This window comes from Oratosquilla oratoria, chromosome 13 (assembly GCF_046742065.1).
Source record: "Oratosquilla oratoria isolate Oo_2021 chromosome 13, ASM4674206v1, whole genome shotgun sequence".
In the NCBI taxonomy this organism is placed as follows: domain Eukaryota; kingdom Metazoa; phylum Arthropoda; class Malacostraca; order Stomatopoda; family Squillidae; genus Oratosquilla; species Oratosquilla oratoria.
In genome coordinates, this window is record NC_134789.1 from 33,400,860 (window position 1) to 33,419,757 (window position 18,898).

General features: G+C 41.0%; 1 protein-coding gene across 1 annotated transcript in view; it reads right to left on the reverse strand.

Moving 5' to 3' along the window:
• Positions 1 to 3,399: 3,399 nt before the first annotated feature.
• LOC143032365 (phosphatidylserine synthase-like) overlaps positions 3,400 to 18,898 on the reverse strand; it is a 39,047-nt gene continuing 23,548 nt past the window's right edge. The window contains exons 7-10 of the mRNA XM_076197000.1: positions 17,277 to 17,347; positions 14,391 to 14,514; positions 9,054 to 9,176; positions 3,400 to 8,843 (exon numbers count right to left, since the gene is read on the reverse strand). Coding sequence (XP_076053115.1) covers positions 8,658 to 8,843; positions 9,054 to 9,176; positions 14,391 to 14,514; positions 17,277 to 17,347 — 504 coding nt within the window. The 3' untranslated portion in view covers positions 3,400 to 8,657. The remainder of the gene's footprint in view (positions 8,844 to 9,053; positions 9,177 to 14,390; positions 14,515 to 17,276; positions 17,348 to 18,898) is intronic.

Genomic DNA, 18,898 nt, shown 5'->3' on the forward strand with positions numbered 1-18,898 from the left:
GTTATTCTTGTAGAGTCTTGTCTTGATATCTCAAACTTCTTAAGTTTACTTATGCAGCTGGACTGCACTACATCTTCATCCAACTTATTTCACATGTTCATGCACTTGTACAGAAAACAGTACTTTTTGTCCTTCAGACATCTTGCTTTTTTAATCTTCTTGTTGTGTCCTCTGGTTTTTCTTAAATCTTGGACTAGGAAGTCTTCTATATCTATTTTGTCAAATCTAAGCATCATTCTGAAGACAGCAATCATGTCTCCCCAGGTTCTTCTTTCTTCCAATGTGGGCTGATTCATCTTCTGAAGTATCTCTTCATATGATTTGTCTCTAAGGGTGGGGATCATTTTCATTGCTGCCCATTGGATTCTTTCAATTTTCCTTATATCTTTCTTTTTATATGGAGACCATATCACTATCATGTACTCCAATTTGGGTCATACAAGACCCTCAATCAATTTCTCCATCATAGCCTCATCCATGTGGTGAAAAGCCACTCTTATATTTTTCAGCATTCTAAATGTCTCTCCTGTAACCTTGGTTATGTACTTTTCAGATGACAAATTTTGTGTGTGTGTGTGTGTGTGTGTATTTACCTAGTTGTATTATATGGGAAGAGAGCTATGCTCGTGGTGACCCGTCTTTGTATCTCTCAGCATCAAGTTTTTTCTTAACCCCTTCCATACGGTGCCGCACACGTAGGCGTCATGGGGAGCGAGTGTATTCGCGAGGCTGCCATATCGGCGTCTTGATTATATTTATTGTAGTCGCCCCTCTATAATGACATTCTTTCTAATTCTTTTGTAATCGCATTTTCTATGGTTATCAAAATTCACGGGTGAAGAGAGAACGATCGATATAAGCGGTGACTATATTTTATGATGCGAGTATTATTACGACACATCGTACGGCTGGCATTGGCTGCTGCCACCGAGATCTAAGTCCATGACGCCTACGTGTGCGGCACCGTATGGAAGGGGTTAAAATCTTGAATATTGTTTGCACACGCTATTTTGTTGTCTAATTTGTGTGTGCGTGCGTGCGTGCGTGCGTGTGTGTGTGTGTGTGTGTGTGTGTGTATGTGTGCATGCACAAGACATCAAAACAATAATGTGTCACATAATGATGATGTCCAGTGCCAAAGTGTTACACTACTACTAGGAGGTCCATTACTTGGCAACTGCATTGTGATATATTCCATAGGAGGTCCATTACTTGGTAACTGCATTGTGATATATTCCATTGGCACTTAATTTGGGCACTCATAAGTTACAAAGAATTTCTAAAGAAATCTTCGATCAAGATTGGTAATGATTCCATAAAAATCTACACAAGCATAAATAGCAACAATACAGGAACATCCACAACATATAAAGCAATATTTCCATAAAAAAATGAAAATTGGAATATAATTATTAATTTTAAAATAAAATCAAGTGCAATAAAGCAGCTCATGGAATTAATATGAAATAATCAATGCTTAAAGCCATTATAGTTTGTTTTCCAATGTCTCCAAGGCAAATGTGACCAGTAAAGCATTAACCCCTTGACCCAGACACCCTTTAGTGTTTTGACCAATGCCTGACAATTTCATCCAGCCAAGAAACTGACACCCCAGCCTCAAGAGGTTCAGTCACTTTTGAAACCTATATCATTTTTGACCAATGCAAATAGATTTTGTTCAGCCAAAATATGGATGCCCAGCTGAGGGAATCAAGCAGGAACAAGCATGCTATTCCCTTCAATCCATTGCCATAACTTTAAACTATGTGCTGGTTGTAGAAATGAGGACTATTATCAATCCCTTCAGAGACTAATGATAGGTACCTGCTCATGGTGGCCCTCCAAGGTGGAGAGTAAAGCTGTTCATTTTCAAAATCTATCAACCCCTTCACCTTCACAAAGTGCAGCCTTGAGGGGACTGACACTTCAACCATATTTCATACATTCAAACCTGAAGAGCCAACAACCAGCAAATGCTCTCCTCTTCCTACTACTTTCAACTGATGACTTAGAATTAGACCCATGTCAATGCACCAAAGACAACAATAATGTTTCTTCCCAGAGAGATCTGTGGAAAAGCCAAGGAATGTTGTCAGATACTGTAGTACTGCAGGTTTCCATTCAGTCAAACTTAGGGCAACCATCACTAATATCCCTTCCATCTATTGCCAGGAATACTGTGATATGGTATTTACTACAGGGTGGGGTAGAACCAATTGAGCAGTTTAGAGGAGTCAGTGCTCGGGGGGAGGGGAGGGGAAGGGGTGCGGGTGGTTTTGTTCCGCTCCTCAGACATCCCCATTTCAATAGCCGACATGGTGTGGATGGGGGCACATTGTGGCTTTGCTGTGCACGCATATTTTGAGAACAATCAATCTGTGATTGCAACGCAAAGAGCTTTTCGGCGACGGTTCAATATTCCATGCAAAAATGCTGTTTCTCAGGTGAACACAATTCGGTCCTGGGTAAGGCAGTTGGAGGCAACTGGTAGCACACTAAAAAGAGATACACATGGCCGATGCAGGTCCATCAGAACACCAGAAAATGTCAAGAGGGTGAGAGCAGCAATCATCCATTCGCCAAGACGTTCTGCACGAAGGCATGCCGTTGCTTGGTTCAATTCTTGAGCCATCATCATTTTGTAGGGATGGAAATTCAAATCCATATGCAGAATCCTCCTCAAACTGTGTGAGGAGATTCCCAAAGCAACGACATGCCTTCGTGCAGAACGTCTTGGCGACTGGATGATTGCTGCTCTCACCCTCTCGACATTTTCTGGTGTTCTGATGGACCTGCGTCGGCCATGTGTATCTCTTCTTAGTGTGCTACCAGTTGCCTCCAACTGCCTTACCCAGGACCGAATTGTGTTCGCCTGAGGAACAGCATTGTTGCGTGGAATATTAAACTGTCGTCGAAAAGCTCTTTGCGTTGCAATCACAGATTGATTGTTCTCAAAATATGCACGCACAGCAAAGCCACGATGTGCTCCCGTCCACACCAAGTCAGCTACTGAAATGGGGATGTCTAAGGAGCGGAACAAAACCACCCGCACCCCCCTCCCCTCCCCTCCCCCCGAGCACTGACTCCTCTAAACTGCTCAATCGGTTCTGCCCCACCCTGTATTTACTATCATCTGTTTGAGTATGATTGATTGATTTGGTTTAATATCTCAAACTTAGTCACTCAAAAGAAGCTAGGTTGGTGCATCTTTATGAAGGACTTTTTAAAGCAGGTAATTTAATGTAGTATGCCTTTACTACAAACTTGCCAGGAGGAATTCAAACTACCTCCACTCCTAAATTCTACCACAAGTAGTGATGCTTTGACCTGCTGGGCCAGTGAGATTCTTGTTTGAAAATAAAGAAGTTATTTTCCAGTTCCATAAAAAAAACCATGATATAGTGCTTTGTAATCATGTAATTTGTATGATCATAATAAATTTCTATCATTAACCAGCTCAGCTGTTACAATTTGTTATTGTACTTTTGCACCTGTGATAGGAGTTGAATGCATAAAATGTAAAATTGCACAAGTCCATTACCCATTATTACAGCTATGCAGAAGACTTCCAGGGGGCTGCAGGTCCTCTGCAAGAGAGAACTGGGGCAATGGTTTGATTGCAGCTGTATATTTTTGGAAATTCTTTGAATAGAAAGCAATTAGCATAAACTGCGAGGTCAGATTGTCCTTAGAGATTATGTTCTGGCCAACAGCATTTTTAAGTTACTCAACTGAAGGGTGTCTTTTGGGTTACAGGGATTAAATCATTATCCCCTTAAGAAAATTAACTATTAAAATTAAAATACACACAGTAAGGGAGACTTGGGAAGTTAAAAACTTGGTGAGTTGTAACATAAGCCCAGTGACTCCCTTGGGATAGAAAAACTAGTAAAGACTCATGGAGGACAGATGGACATCTACCTCCTACATAGTCAGATCTACATGTGGTGTGTAAGGCAACAGCACAGGATGAAGAGGGAGGAGAGGGGGGTGGGTGCAGAGAGGAAGGAAACATGAGGTGGTAAAATGATAAAGTTAAGAGGAACGAACTGTATGAAAACACACCAAACAGAATTTATGGCAAAAATGTACATGAAATTCTGTACTACCAAAAGAGATACTGAAATTTTTTACAGAGTTAAATGTAGGAGGGAGAAAAACGAATTTCAGCAAGACAATAAAGATGGCATCACAATGAATGCATTATTTGCCAACTGCTATGGCTTCACTTGGCAAGAAGGGACTTCTGTTGCAAAATCTTACATGGTGCATCCATTATCCTCTGTTTTCAATCTATATTCTTGGGTATTAAATACAGGAAGAGAATCTCCTTAACCCATTGTTTGTGGGTTAAAAATATACCATAATTTATTTGGATAATAACCATTTATAATTAGAAAAGACTCCTATCTGTTGTCAAGATGAAAAGTAAGATAACCTTCTCTTCATTTCAGTATTAGTCTTAGTGCACAGCTCCCCCATCTACCTGGAAGCTTTAGAGCAGGGGTGTCAAACTCAAATCCTTTAAAGGGCCAATTATGCACTTGGTTATAATCTCGAGGGCCATAAAAGAAAGAAAGAAAGAAAAAAATAAATAAATAAAAAGTAAGTTTAGTTAGTTTTAGTTATAAAATTATCGTAACTCAGGTTGAAAAATCTCGTCACCTCGTGGGCCACTTCAGACCATCTTGTGGGCCACACCTGGCCTGTGGGGCATGAGTTTGACACCCTTGTTTTAGGAGAATAAAACCCACATCTGAAGAAGGCAGAGTGTAGCTTTGTTGTCCCAGGCCCTAAGCTATGGTATCTCATCCCTACCTGATGAGCTGCTCCTCAATCAAGTTGGGTACAAAATCATACATACATACATACATATACCAAAGGCTTTTTCCCCCTTACAAGGGAGGTAGAAAAAAAAAAAAATACCCATTCTAACCAATTCCATCCCTAAATACACTCCACTCCCCTCCACCCTCTCTCTTGTCACCTCCTGGATGATGGGTCATCCCTGCATCTTGTCCACTGCCCTGGGTCAGAGGCAGTGTCGCAAGACACAGGACATCCACACCAAGGCCGCTTCATTAAATCAGCGACACCCCCCCCCCTCTCCGTCCCCTCATGCAGAAAAGAAGACGGGGAGAAATCCCTTCGGCCTGTGTCAAATTACCTTACCCCCACCCATTCCACCTCATGCATCACAGCATCATCCATATACAACCATTCTCCAATCACCCCTGTCTTCTGTCCTCTCCCGTCCTTCCTCAACAGCCTGAACAGACATTCCCCTCTTCCCCAGAGCCCCTTTCATCCCATCCATCCATCTCATCCTAGGTCACATCCTCATGTTCACTCCCTACACATTTGCCTTCCATACCTCTTTTACTAGTCTTTCTTCACTCATTCTTTCCATGTGTCCAAACCATCCCAATACTCTTTCATCCACCCTATCTCCCAACTCCCTTACCACCCATGTTCTCCTCCTCACCTCATTTCTCACTTTATCCAGCCTAGTAACCCCCATCATACTTCTCAGACATGTCATCTCAAACACATTCAAACTCCTTCTCTCTTCCTCTCTTATGTTCCATGCTTCTGCCCCATACAGTGCTGTTGGCACAATCACTCATTCATACAATCTCCTCTTAGCCTCCATTACCAAATGTCTATTCTTTATTACACTTTTTAATCCACCAAGGCATTTATCTGCTTCTCTCAATCTACATTCTACCTTCACCTCCACTCCACCTTTTCCTACCACATTTGCACCCAAGTATCTAAAACTATCCACTTCCTCCAGTTGCTCTCCCTTAATGCTCACATCCAGTCTGCTGCCACTTTCACCCCTTGTACAGCTCATCACCTTACTTTTACCCACATTTATCTTCAACTTTCTTCTTTCACACACTTTCCCAAACTCTGTCACCAACTTCCTCAATCCCTCCTTTGATCCTGCTACAAGCACAGTGTCATCCGCAAACAACAGCTGGCTCACCTCCCCCTTTTCTCCATTTTCTTTAAACATCTCCAATCCCTGACCCACCACCCTTGCATTTACCTCTCGCACCACCCCATCCATGTATAAGTTGAACAGCCAGAGTGAAATAACACATCCCTGATGAAGTCCCACCTTTACCTCGAAGCACTCACTCTCTCCATTTCTAATCCTGACACATGCTCTACTACTATCGTAAAAACTCTTGACAGCTCCTAGAAGCTTTCCTCCTATCCTGTATATCTGCAAAATCTCCCACAGTGCCTTCCTGTCTACCCTGTCATAAGCCTTTTCCAGATCCATAAAAGCCCAAAAAACATCCTTACCTTTTCCTATAGCTTTCTCACATATCTGTCTTACCACAAAAATCTGATATATGCAACCTCTACCTGTCCTAAATCCATACTGTTCCTTGCCAATTACTCCCTCTGTTCCTCTTCTAATCCTCTCAATCAAGATCCTCCCATAAGCCTTCCCAACTACACTTAACCCCTTCCATACGGTGCCGCACACGTAGGCGTCATGGAGAGCGAGTGTATTCGCGAGGCTGCCATATCGGCGTCTTGATTATATTTATTGTAGTCGCCCCTCCATAATGACATTCTTTCTAATTCTTTTGTAATCGCATTTTCTATGGTTATCAAAATTCACGGGTGAAGAGAGAACGATCGATATAAGCGGTGACTATATTTTATGATGCGAGTATTATTACGACACGTCGTACGGCTGGCATTGGTTGCTGCCACCGAGATCTAAGTCCATGACGCCTACGTGTGCGGCACCGTATGGAAGGGGTTAACAAGCTAATCCCTCTGAAACTACTATACTCACACTTGTCCCCTTTTCCCTTGTAAAGTGGAACTATACAGGCATTCCTCCAGTCCTACAGCACTCTACCCTCTCTCCAGCAAACATTAAACATCCTCACTAGCCAGTCCACCATCACTGTACTTCCTTTTTTTAGATATTCTGCATGGCATCCATCCAGACCAGGTACCTTACCTGCTCTCATCATCTTAAGAACTGCCTTCACTTCATCCTTCCTTATTTCTCCTCCATTTTCCTAACTCATCACTCTCATTTTCTTAGCACTTCCCACTGCAGCTATCTTTCCCTCCCTATCCTCCTTCACATTTAGCAACTCTCTTAATTACTCTGCCCATCTTCCCTTTACTGCCTTCTCTTCCATTATCATCTCTCCATGTGCACCTTTTACCTTTTCTACTCTACTTGATTCGTCTCCTCTTCCTCTCTTAATTTCTTTCCAAAACATCTTTTTATTACTTTCAAAGTTTTCTGTCATACTCTTACCTATTTCACACCTGCTCTCCTCTTTGCCTCCTTTACCTTGTACTTTACTTCTCTTTTCTTTTCTTTGTACCTCTCATATGACTCCCTCGTCCTATTTTGTAACAAATCTGTGAAAGCTCGCTTCTTCTCTTCTACAACCTTCTTTGTTTCCTCATCTCACCATTCACTACCCTTCCTTCTATTTCCTCCCGTCCTTCTTGTTCCACACACCATCTTTGCACACTTTGTGACTCCCTTCTTGAACCATCCCCATTCCTCCTCCACTCCTAGCTCTACTCTATCCTTCACTCCCTCCCACTCCTCCCTGAGCTTCTTCTTGTACAAAATAGAGCACCTAAAAATCAAGTACAAACAGAAAGAGCCAACTTTCTTTGTCACATATTTATCTGCTTAGTCAACAAAGATTCACTCATATTCATTTATCTGTTGTTTCATCTTCCTCTTCCTTTCCAGTCATTTCTCTTTTGACTTTTGAACACTCTTTACTAAACTTTTTTTCTGGTCTTCCTCTCTTCTTCTGCCTGCCCCTCTTCCAGGTATTTTCTTCCATCACCATTACCCTATATAAAATATCTTCACCTCCATACCAAAACTTCACATGCACTTCTAACCATGCAAATTTTTTTATCAAGCAGGATTAAGCTACCATGGTGAGGTACAGAGGCTCTATCGTCCTTCAGGGGATAGGCTGGTCATTGAAGCTGACCTTCTATACTAATCCCCTTTTTCTCTACAGACACAATGACACTCCCTCCATCTTTGTTTTTTTTTCTCCTGATCACCAGTGAATTCTATATGTTTTCACCAGTCTCACTCCCATCTTGAGGTGCAGGTACTTAGTCTGCAGACTGGACCCAAGATCTCTGTCAACTGACTATTTCTCTTCCACTTTTTCAGACTAAAGTGAGTTTGTACTTTTCAAAACTCTACATCCAATTGATCTAGCACTCTATTCCTTTTTATACAATTTTTCCTGTCATTCCATGTATTCTTGACATTTTTCCCATCCTTATCCTTATCTATCTCTTCTTTTAACATTTGGAAATCTTGTGAAGATGAAAACATAGTGCAGTTAAGTTTTTAAAAGCCCCATAGTGTTCTAAAATTTTTATGACTAAATCAAAATCTTATCTGAGGATGAGATGCATCTACCAATAAAATATTGCAACAAAAGTCATTGCCTTGAAAGAATCTACAGCAGTGAAGGAAACATACCGTGATGCCACTATGCACTTCATGTCTTGCTTGCACTTCAGGTCTGAGATCTCCACCTCACACCTTTTACATTCTTCCCACTCTCTCCTTTCCTCCCTCCCTTTTAATCTTTTTCCCTCCCAACATGTTCATCTCATCTTCAGCTCTCCACCCGAGCACTTCTTTTTAGTGGTCGTCGTCTGCGCGTGTGGTCCTCGCTATCATCTTCATCCTCTGTGTCATCACTTTCTGGGGCATTCAGTATGACTTTCTTACCTTCATATATGTAATGATCCATCTCATCACTTAATTTCTCATCAGAATCAAATTCATCAATGGAGGACTCCTGCAATAAAGATAAAAAGACATAAGACTTAAAAATGAAGGAAACAGAGCAAAAAAACTTATTCTAGGAAAAGGAGTATTCAGACAACCTATCTGAAATAAGTTACTCTTCCCTTTTTATTTTACAAAATGTGAAAATGTACAATTTCTTTTTCTAGGCTTATGAATGGAAAGAAAATATACATTACACAAAATGTGCTAGTCTACTTACCATTGTGAAACTAGAATTGAGACTGCAACGCCAGCGGTAGTAGAAAACACAAAGGTATGTGCACACTACTGATCCCAGTGCCTGCACTAGAATCCAAGCCACCAGGTTGCGGATCTGAGTGTGCTGAAAAGGTTGACCATACGTAAATCATTAATAATTCACTGCTACAGTTGGCTAGATGTTTCAGGTTCATAGTTAAGAAACTTGTGGGGTACCTGGTGCCATGGTACAGGTCCATTCTTTGTTCATAATTTCATCAGTGACCAAGTTTTTTTTTTTACCCTGAATTGAGTGACCTACAGGTTGAATGAATGGGGTTTCCTAGGGGTCATAGGTCTCCTGTAATAGAGAGCCATGGCAACAGACTGATTGATGAAATACACAGTACTGTGGTGTCCTCACTGGAATATTCTTAAATCATACATACTTGTACATATATCAAGGACTTTTCCCACCTTACAAAGGAGGGAGCCAAGGTCAAAAGGCATAATTCCACTCCCACCCATTTCATCCTGACCCACTCCAATCCCATTCACCACCCATTCCTTCCTCCCTCTTTTCTTGGCTCCTGGATGATGGGTCATTGCCCTGGATCAGAAGCAATGCAGCAAGACACACTATATCCACAGCAAGGCTGCTTCATTCAATCAGTGACCCCCCTCTTCATCTCCTCATGCAGAAAAAGAGAAGACAGGGAGAAATCTCTTCAGGTTTCATCAAAATATCATTCACACATAACCGCTCCCTATACCCCCATCATCCACCCACTCCCTTTCATGCATCACAGCATCATCCATATACAACCATTCTCCACTCACCCCTATCTTCTGTCTCCTCCCTTGCTTCTTCAACAGACAGCCCCCTCTTTCTCAATGTTCCTTTTACCCTATCCATCCATCTCATCTTGTTGCCCCCTCCTGTTCACTTCAGCCACCTCTGCCTTCCACACTTCTTTCATTAATCTTTCTTCACTCATTCTTTTCATGTGTCCAAACCATCCCAATACTCTTTCATTGACCCTATCTCCCAACTCCTTTTCCAGCCCCACTCTCCTTCTCACTGTATCCAGCCTAGTAACCCCTACCATACTTTTCAGACATTTAATCTCAAACACATTTAAACTCTTCCTCTCTTATGTTCCATGGGTCCAAACCACTCCAATACTCTTTCTTGAACCCTATCTCCCAACTCCTTTTCCAGCCCTGCTCTCCTCATCACCTCATTTCTCACTGTATCTAGCCTAGTAACCCCTACCATACTTCTCAGACATTTAATCTCAAATACGTTTAAAATCTCCCTCTCCTATGTTTTACATTTCTGCTCCATACAGTGCTCTTGACACAATCACCCCTTCATACAATCTCCTCTTAGCATCCTTTCCTAAATGTCTATTTCTCATTACACTTTTTAATCCCCAAAGGCTTTACTTGGTTCTCTCAATCTACATTTTACCTCCATTCATCCCTTTCCCACCATATACATCACCAAGTATCTAAAGCAATCCACTTCTTCCAGCCTCTCTCCTTTAATATTCCCAATTTGCTGTCATCCTCTCCCCTTGAACATCTTATCACCTTACTTTTACTCACATTTATCTTCAACTTCTCCCTTTTGCACATTTTTCCAAACTCCACCACTAACTTCCTTAATTCCTCCTCTGATCCTGCTACAAGTGCAGTGCTGTCAGCAAACAACAACTGGTTTATCTCCCATTTTTCTCCATTTTCTTTAACCATCTCCAACCCCCTGCCCATTACCCTTGCACTTACCTCCCACACAATCCCATCCATGTACATAATGAACAGCCATGGCAGCATGACACATCCCTGATGAAGTCCCACCTTTACCTTAAACCACTCACCCTCTCCATTTCTAATTCTAACATAGGCTCTACTACTCTCATAAGAACTCAACTGCTAAGTTTTCCTCCTATCCCATATATCTGCAAAACCTCCCACAGTGCCTTCCTGTCTACCCTTTCAAAGCATTTTCCAAATCCATAAAGGCCCAAAAAACATCCTTACCCTTTGCTAAAGCTTTCTCACATATCTGTCTTACCACAAAAATCTGATCCACACAACCCCTACTAGCCCTACACCCACACTGCTCCACACCAATTACTCCCTGTTCCTCTCCTAATTATCTCAATCAAAAACCTCTCATAAACCTTCCCAATTTAACTCAACAAACTGATCCCTCTGAAACTACTACATTCACATGTTCCCTTTTCCTTTGTAAAGTGGAACTATACAGGTACTCCTCCAGTCCTCTGGCACTCTACCCTCTTTTAAACAAACATTAAACAACCTCACCAGCCAGTCCACCATCACTGTACCTCCCTTTTTAAGACACTCACCATGACACCCATCTAATCCAGGTGCCTTGCCTCCTTTCATCATTCTAATAACTACATTCACCTCATCTTTCCTTATTTCTCCTTCATTTTCCTCATTTATCACTGCCATTTTCTTAGTGCCTTCCACTGCAACCACCTTTCCCTTCCTATCCTCCTTCACATTTAGCAACTCCCTAAAATACTCTGCCCATCTTCCTCTTATCAAAGCCTCTTCCATTATTATCTCTCCATTTGCACCTTTTCCTTTACTTCATTCACCTCCCCTTCCTCTTCCAGAACATCTTTTTATTGCTTTCAAAATTTTCTGTCATACTCTTCCCTCATTTTACATTTGCTCTCTTTTATTTTATGTTTTACTTCTTTTATTTTTTTCTTTGTACTTCTCATTTGTTTCTTGTCCTATTTTACAACCAATCCGTAAATTATTATTATTTTTTATCTTTTACAACCTTCTTTACTTCATCATCCCACCACTCACTACCCTTTCTTCTATTTTCTCCCATCCTTTCTCCAAACACCATCTTTGCACACCTTGTGATTCCTTCCTTGAGGTATCCCTATTCCCCCTCCACTCCTACCTCTATTCTATCCTTCACCCTCTCCCACTCTTCTCTCAGTTTCTTCTTGTACTCCTCCTTTTCCTTCTCATTTAAGACATTTTCTTTAAGCACCTCTCTACCTTCTGTCCTTTTCCTTTCTCCACTCTCAACTTACCTTCCACTAAAAAATTATCTGATATTCCCCCACTCTCTCCCCTAAACTCTTCCTACTCACCTCCTGGGTACTTCTATATAGCCCATTAAAGCCCTGTCTACCACCCTTCCTTCCACCACCCTCTCCCATTTATACTTATACTTGACTTTTTTCCTAAACACTGTGTTAGCTATCATCAACTCTCCTTCTAAACACGTCTCCATCATAAACTCCCCACTGCAATCTTTTCCTGGCACTCCAAACTTCCCAACCACTCCATCTACTGGCTATCTCCTACTCTAGCAGAGATCTTTCAATATTACTACAGTAACATTTCTCCCTAAACCCTCTATGCACTCCTTTAAATCTATCAAAAAAAGCCTCCCTTTCTTCTACACTCTTTTCACTACCAGGTCCCTATACACTTACAAAGACCCATATCTCCCTTTCCAGTTTCACCTTCATCCACATTATCCTTGAAGAAACCTTCCACTTCACCACATCTTACTTATCTCTTAAATTACTAGTATTCTTAAATACAGTCTAATAAAAATTCAAGTGCCTTGGTGTAGGAATTACTACCCCACTCTGAACATTACTATGCACCATCCATCTAATTATCTATCTATATACTAAAAGAACTGTTCCTCTTCACAAGGGAGGTAGCCGTTCAAGGTATGAACCCGCCCTGAACCCACTGTCATCTTGCTGCATTCCTTTTGACCCAGGCAGTGGGTGGGGGTCATTGATGACCCTTCATCCAGGACGAGCTATAAGCACCATCCATGTATGTCATAGAAGGTCCTAAATGGGGGGTGGAATGACAGAAATAGAGATTCCCCTCTTTTGATATTTTTCTTCCACACAGAATCAGGGCAAAAAGTAAACTTTAGCTCTTCATCTTTAGCAACAATCTGGTTTAGATGACCTTAGAAGAAGGAGAGGAAAAGTGGATAGAGTCAAGTTGACAGCAAGACCATGAATGAGGTGGATGGACTGGGAAAAAACACAAAATAAACAAAATGTCTGTTGAGCAAGGAGGAGAGTAAAAAATATTGGAGTGAATGGAGAGTGGTTGTCAATGGATGAAGAAAATAGGACATAGCTTCAAAGTAATGTTCTTGTCTATTCTATAAATCCTTCAAGTAGATGATGGGAGGATCATCATATGATGAGGAAGAGGGGATAAACTAGTTCTGGCTGCTGAGTCCCGTTGTAGTGCTGTGTCTTGTTGCATTGCCTTTGGCATGAAAGGTGTGGCAGGGGACAGTTATAACTGTTCATCAATTAAGTGTTATGAGGGGTAGGGAGATGAATGGGTTTTGGATAGGTGTGGGATGAATGTGCCTTGACTCAGTCACCTAACTTGTAAGGGGTTAAATGCCCTTTGATACACATATAATTTACATACATACATACATATACCAAGGCTTTTTTCCCCCTTACCAGGGGGGTAGCCAAAAAGGACAAGGCACAAAAACATTCCCACCCATTTCATCCCCGAAAACACTCCACATCCCTCCACCCTCCCTCCCATCTTAGCACCTCCTAGATGACGGGTCATCCCTGCACCCTGTCCCCTGCCCTGGGTCAGAAGCAGTGTCGCAGGTATGGAAGGCAGATGTGGAGGGAGTGAACATGAGGGGACGTCCTAGGATGAGATGGATGGATGGGGTGAAGGGGGCTTTGGGGAAGAGGGAAATGTCGGCTGAGGAAGGACGGGAGAGGACAGAAGACACATATAATTTAATTCCTTGAAAATCAAATCTACAGTGAGTAATCACACCTTCTTTTTTAATTCCAATCTATCTTCACCTTTTAATGCTTTACTATCCACACAAAAACTCATAACCTTCATAAAAATAAAATATTTGCTCTCTGCTGCAAACATACCCATCAATGAACATGTATAGATGCATATGCATAAAAAGCACTAGGAAAATAACAGAAATGAGACCGAGCGCTTTTGTATATTCAGACATTTTTACCTTGAAAATGTCTGAATAGACGAAAGTGCTCGGTCTCATTTCTGTTATTTTCCTAGTGGTTTTTCTGTATACTAGAATCACACGTTCAAGTGATTTCTTCTGCATAGATGCATATATCAACATAATTGGCAACAGTAACTCAAAGAAGGTGAATGATCTCAGTTTGCTGTATATGTACAGAGTAATGTTACTTAGGTAAAAACAGGTCCAAGATTATTTTCTACATGAAGAAAAAGAAGAAGAATAAGAAGAAGAAGAGAAAGAAAGAAAAAAAAAAAAAAAAAAAAAAAAAAAAATTACCTGGAAAATGTCTGCACCAAACTTGATGCATATAATAGATTCAATACACATGCACAATCCATAAACCCAACACTGTGTTCCAACTCGCTTGCATCGTGGGTCTGTCACGTAACTATAAAACTGTCTGTAAAGAGAATATAAAGTGTGAGAAATAATTGGTTAAGAGATGTATACATTATGATCAAAAGGTTGATGGCCTAACTAACTTGAATCATGGGTCCCTTGTTTGGCAAACCCAGAGACCACCCTTCACAAAAGGATTTATCTAAAAAATCAACTCTATCAACAGTATCTTTTGATGGTGTAAAAGCAAATGTAGCAACTATGTGATATGTCCACATTATACAAGTATGTATACATGCAGAAACATATGAAAGGTACAAAAGGAGGCAAAAAGGAGAGCAGATGTAAAACAGGGGAAGGGTACAACAAAAATTTTTGAGAATAATAAAAAGATGTTTTGGAAGGAAACTGAAAGAGGAATGGGAGGCGAATCAAGTAGAGAAGAAAGGGTAAAAGGTGCAGATGGAGAGATGATAATGGAAGAGGCGGTAAAAGGAAGATGGGCAGAGTATTTCAGGGAGTTGCTAGATGTGAAGGATGATAGGGAGGGAGAGGTGGTTGTAGTGGGAGGTGCTAAGAAAATGACAGAGATAAATGAGGAAAATGAGAGATAAGAAGAGATGAGGTGAAAGCAGTTATTCAAATGATGAGAGCAGGCAAGGCACCTGGGTTAGATGGGTGTCATGGGGAGTGTCTAAAAAAGGGAGGTGCAGTTGTGGTGGACTGGAGGAGTGCCTGTATAGTTCCACTTAACAAGGTAAAAGAGAACAAATGTGAGTGTAGTAGTTTCAGAGGGATCAGTTTATTGAGTGTAATTGGGAAGGCTTTTGGGAGGGTTTTGACTGAGAAGATTAGGAGAGGAACAGAGGGAGTAATTGGTGAAAAACAGTGTGGGTTTAGGACAGGCAGGGATTGTGTGGATCAGATTTTTGTGGTAAGACAGATATGTGAGAAAGCTTTAGCAAAGGGTAAGGATGTTTTTTGGGCCTTTATGGATTTGGAAAAGGCTTATGACAGAGTAGATAGGAAGGCACTGTGGGAGGTTTTGTAGATATATGGAATAGGAGGAAAGCTGTTAAGAGCAGTAAAGAGTTTTTATGAAAATAGTTGAGCCTGTGGCTGTTCAATATGTATATGGATGGGGTGATGCAGGTGGTAAATGCAAAGGTAATGGGTTGCAGATTGGAGAAGGTTAAAAAAAAAAAGAGAAAAATGTGAGATGAGGCAGTTGTTGTTTGCTGATGATAATGCACTTGTAGCAGGATCAGAGGAGGGCTTAAGGGAGTTAGTGACAGAGTTTGGGAAGATGTGTAAAAGGAGAAAATTGAAGGTAAATGTCAGTAAAAGTTGATGAGATGTACAAGGGGAAAGGATGGCAGGAAATTGGAAGTGAATATTATGAGAGAGAGGCTGGAGGAAGTGGACATCTTTAGATACTTGAAGGCACATGTGGTGGGAAAGGAAGGAGTGGGGGTAGAATATTGATTGAGAGAAGCAAGTAAATGTCTTTGATGGTTAAAAAGTGTAATGAGAAATAGACATTTGGGAATGGAGGCTAAGAGAAGATTGTATAAAAGGGTGATTGTGCCAACATCACTGTATGGGGCAGAAACATGGAAAATAAGAGAGGATGAGTTAAAATGTGTTTGAGATGAAATGTCGGAGAAGTATGGTAGGGGTTACTAGGCTGGATAGAGTGAGAAATGAGGAGGTGAGGAGAACTGGGGTGGAAGAGGAGTTGGGAGATAGGGTGGATGAAAGAGTATTGGGATGGTTTGGACACATAGAAAGGATGAGTGAAAAAAGATTAGTGAAAGAAGTGTGGAATACAGGAGGATGGAGGGAACAGGAGGGGGCAACAGAGGATGAGATGGATTGATGGGGTAAAAGGGGCATTGAGAAAAAGGGAGATGTCTATTGAGGAAGGAAGGGAGATGACAGAAGATAGGGGTGAGCAGAGATTGGTTGTATATGGACGATACTGTGATGCATGGGTTTGGGTTAGGGAGTAGTTATGTGAATGATATTTTGACACAGCCCAAAGAGATTTTTCTCTGTCTTCTCTTTTTCTGCATGAGGGGATGTGTGTGTGTGTGTGTGTGGGGGGGGGGGTCACTGATTAAATGAAGTGGCCTTACTGCATTGCTTCTGACCCAGGGCAATGGGTGAGATGCAAGAATGACCCATCATCCAGGAGAAGACAAGAAAAGAGAGAGAGAGGGAGGGAGGGAGGGAGGGTGGGAGGAGTGGTGAAGGGGAATGGAGTGGGAGTGGAATTATGTCTTTTGATTTTGGCTCCCTACCTTGTAAGTGGGAAAAAGCCATTAGTACATATGTATGCAGGGATGAACTGTCATCCAGGAGAACCCAAGAAAAGAGAGAGGTAGGGGTGGTGAATGGGAATAGAGTGGGTGGGGATGAACTGGGTGGGAGTGGAATTATGCCTTTTGACTTTGGCTACCTCCCTTGTAAGGTATATGTATGTAAACAGCTACGTAAGAGTAATCATTTCTAAGTCATTAATCTTGAGAGTATATATATATATATATATATATATATATATATATATATATATATATATATATATATATATATATATATATATATATATATATATAATGCCTAAAACCATATATTCTGGAACAGTATAAATAAAGTAATCAAATTCAGTTTTAATGTGTGCATGATATGCTTCAAATTTTCAGTCTTAGTATATCAATGTCAAACTACCATATTGATCCAACATATGGATCTTCAAGCTGGCAAAACAGCTGATTACCATGAAAGATATAAGAACTGAAGAACAAGTTTTAAGAACAATACCTGATAGTAGGTGCTGACATGGCACCCAAAAGGAAGATCCTCATGAAGACCAATGGATGACTTGGTGGCATCTAAAGCACAGATAAAAAAGCAAAAACAAAAACATTGTCAATACCTCAGTATATATATCAAGAAAAAAAAAAAAAAAAAAAAAAAAAAAAAAAAAAAAAAAATGGTGTAATTATTTCATCCTTGAAGCCTACCAAGTACACTGGGTTGTGGTGTGCACATGCATACATGCACGCATATGGAAGTGACAGAGAATTCCAACATCTTTAGAGAACTTTCAAGGGACCCTCCATTGTGCTCAGACCTATCTCCCAATGGACTCTCCATTATCATCAGACCTGACTGTAGCAAGCAGAGCCAGGCATTTTGGACTATGCCCAACCACCTGGCAAAACAATAGACATCTCTGTCCAACTCTACCAACCTTTCCTGATCAGGATATGTCAACCCTTGTAAATAAAATTTGTAAATAGAATTTGGCAACTCCCTGAATTTTCCTTGGAGGTTGCTTCATTTTTGTAAAGGAGAGAAGAGTGGGGCATTAAAATGAATGGACTTTCACCTTGTTTGCCTCACCAAACCTTCAATGTAGATAACAAACTACAAATCTACATTCCGGTGGCAATGGTGGGATATGAAACTCCACTCTACAAATCTACATTCTGGCAGCAGCAGTTACAGATTAGAAGTTCAACACTAATTCCTCCAAAGCACCAACGCTCTTTGTCCATCATCTACTTACGAGCCAAAGCTTCAATGCTCTTCACTGCATCACCAACCAATGCTCTTTGCTGCATTGCCAACTGATCCTCTCCACCAAAACCTCCAGTTCCCCTCACCTGCCACAATCTTTGTAATTAAGCAAAAACTTCAACTGCTTTCTCCCTTCCTTCCTCAATAGACATTCTCCTCTTGCTCAATGCCACTTTTACCCCGTCCATCCATCTCATCCTCATTCATCCCTTCATATTTACTCCTACCTCTGCTTTCCACACCTCTTTTACTACTCTTTCTTCATTCATTATTTCCATGTGTCCAAACCATCCCAATACTCTTTCATCAACCCTATTTCCCATCTCCTTTTCCATCCCCACTCTTCTCCTCACCTCCTTGTTTCTCACTCTATCCAACCTTGTAATCCCTACTATACTTCTCAGACATTTCATCTCAAACACCTTTAAACTCTTCCTCTCTTATGTTCAATGTTTCTGCCCCATACAATGCTGTCAGCACAATCACCCCTTTATACAATCTCCTGTTAGCATCCATACCCAAATGTCTCTATTTCTCATTACACTTTTAACCTCTTCTATACAATGATGCCTATGTAGGGTACATGAGGATGCTGGCATTGGCATCCTGATTATATTTATTTTGTAATTGTAGCTGAGTAAATCCCAAATTCTATGAACTGGCTTGATTGCATTTTCTGTATTTATCATTACTCAGAGTGAACAAATAAATCAGCAGTGACTTTATATTCTATATTGTGGTGCATCATTGAATTATCGTATATCAGGCATCTGATGCTGCGCATGAGAATTTGACTTCTATTGAAAAGGTTAATCCCCCAAGGCACTTACTTGCTTCTCTCAACTACAATCTACCTCCAC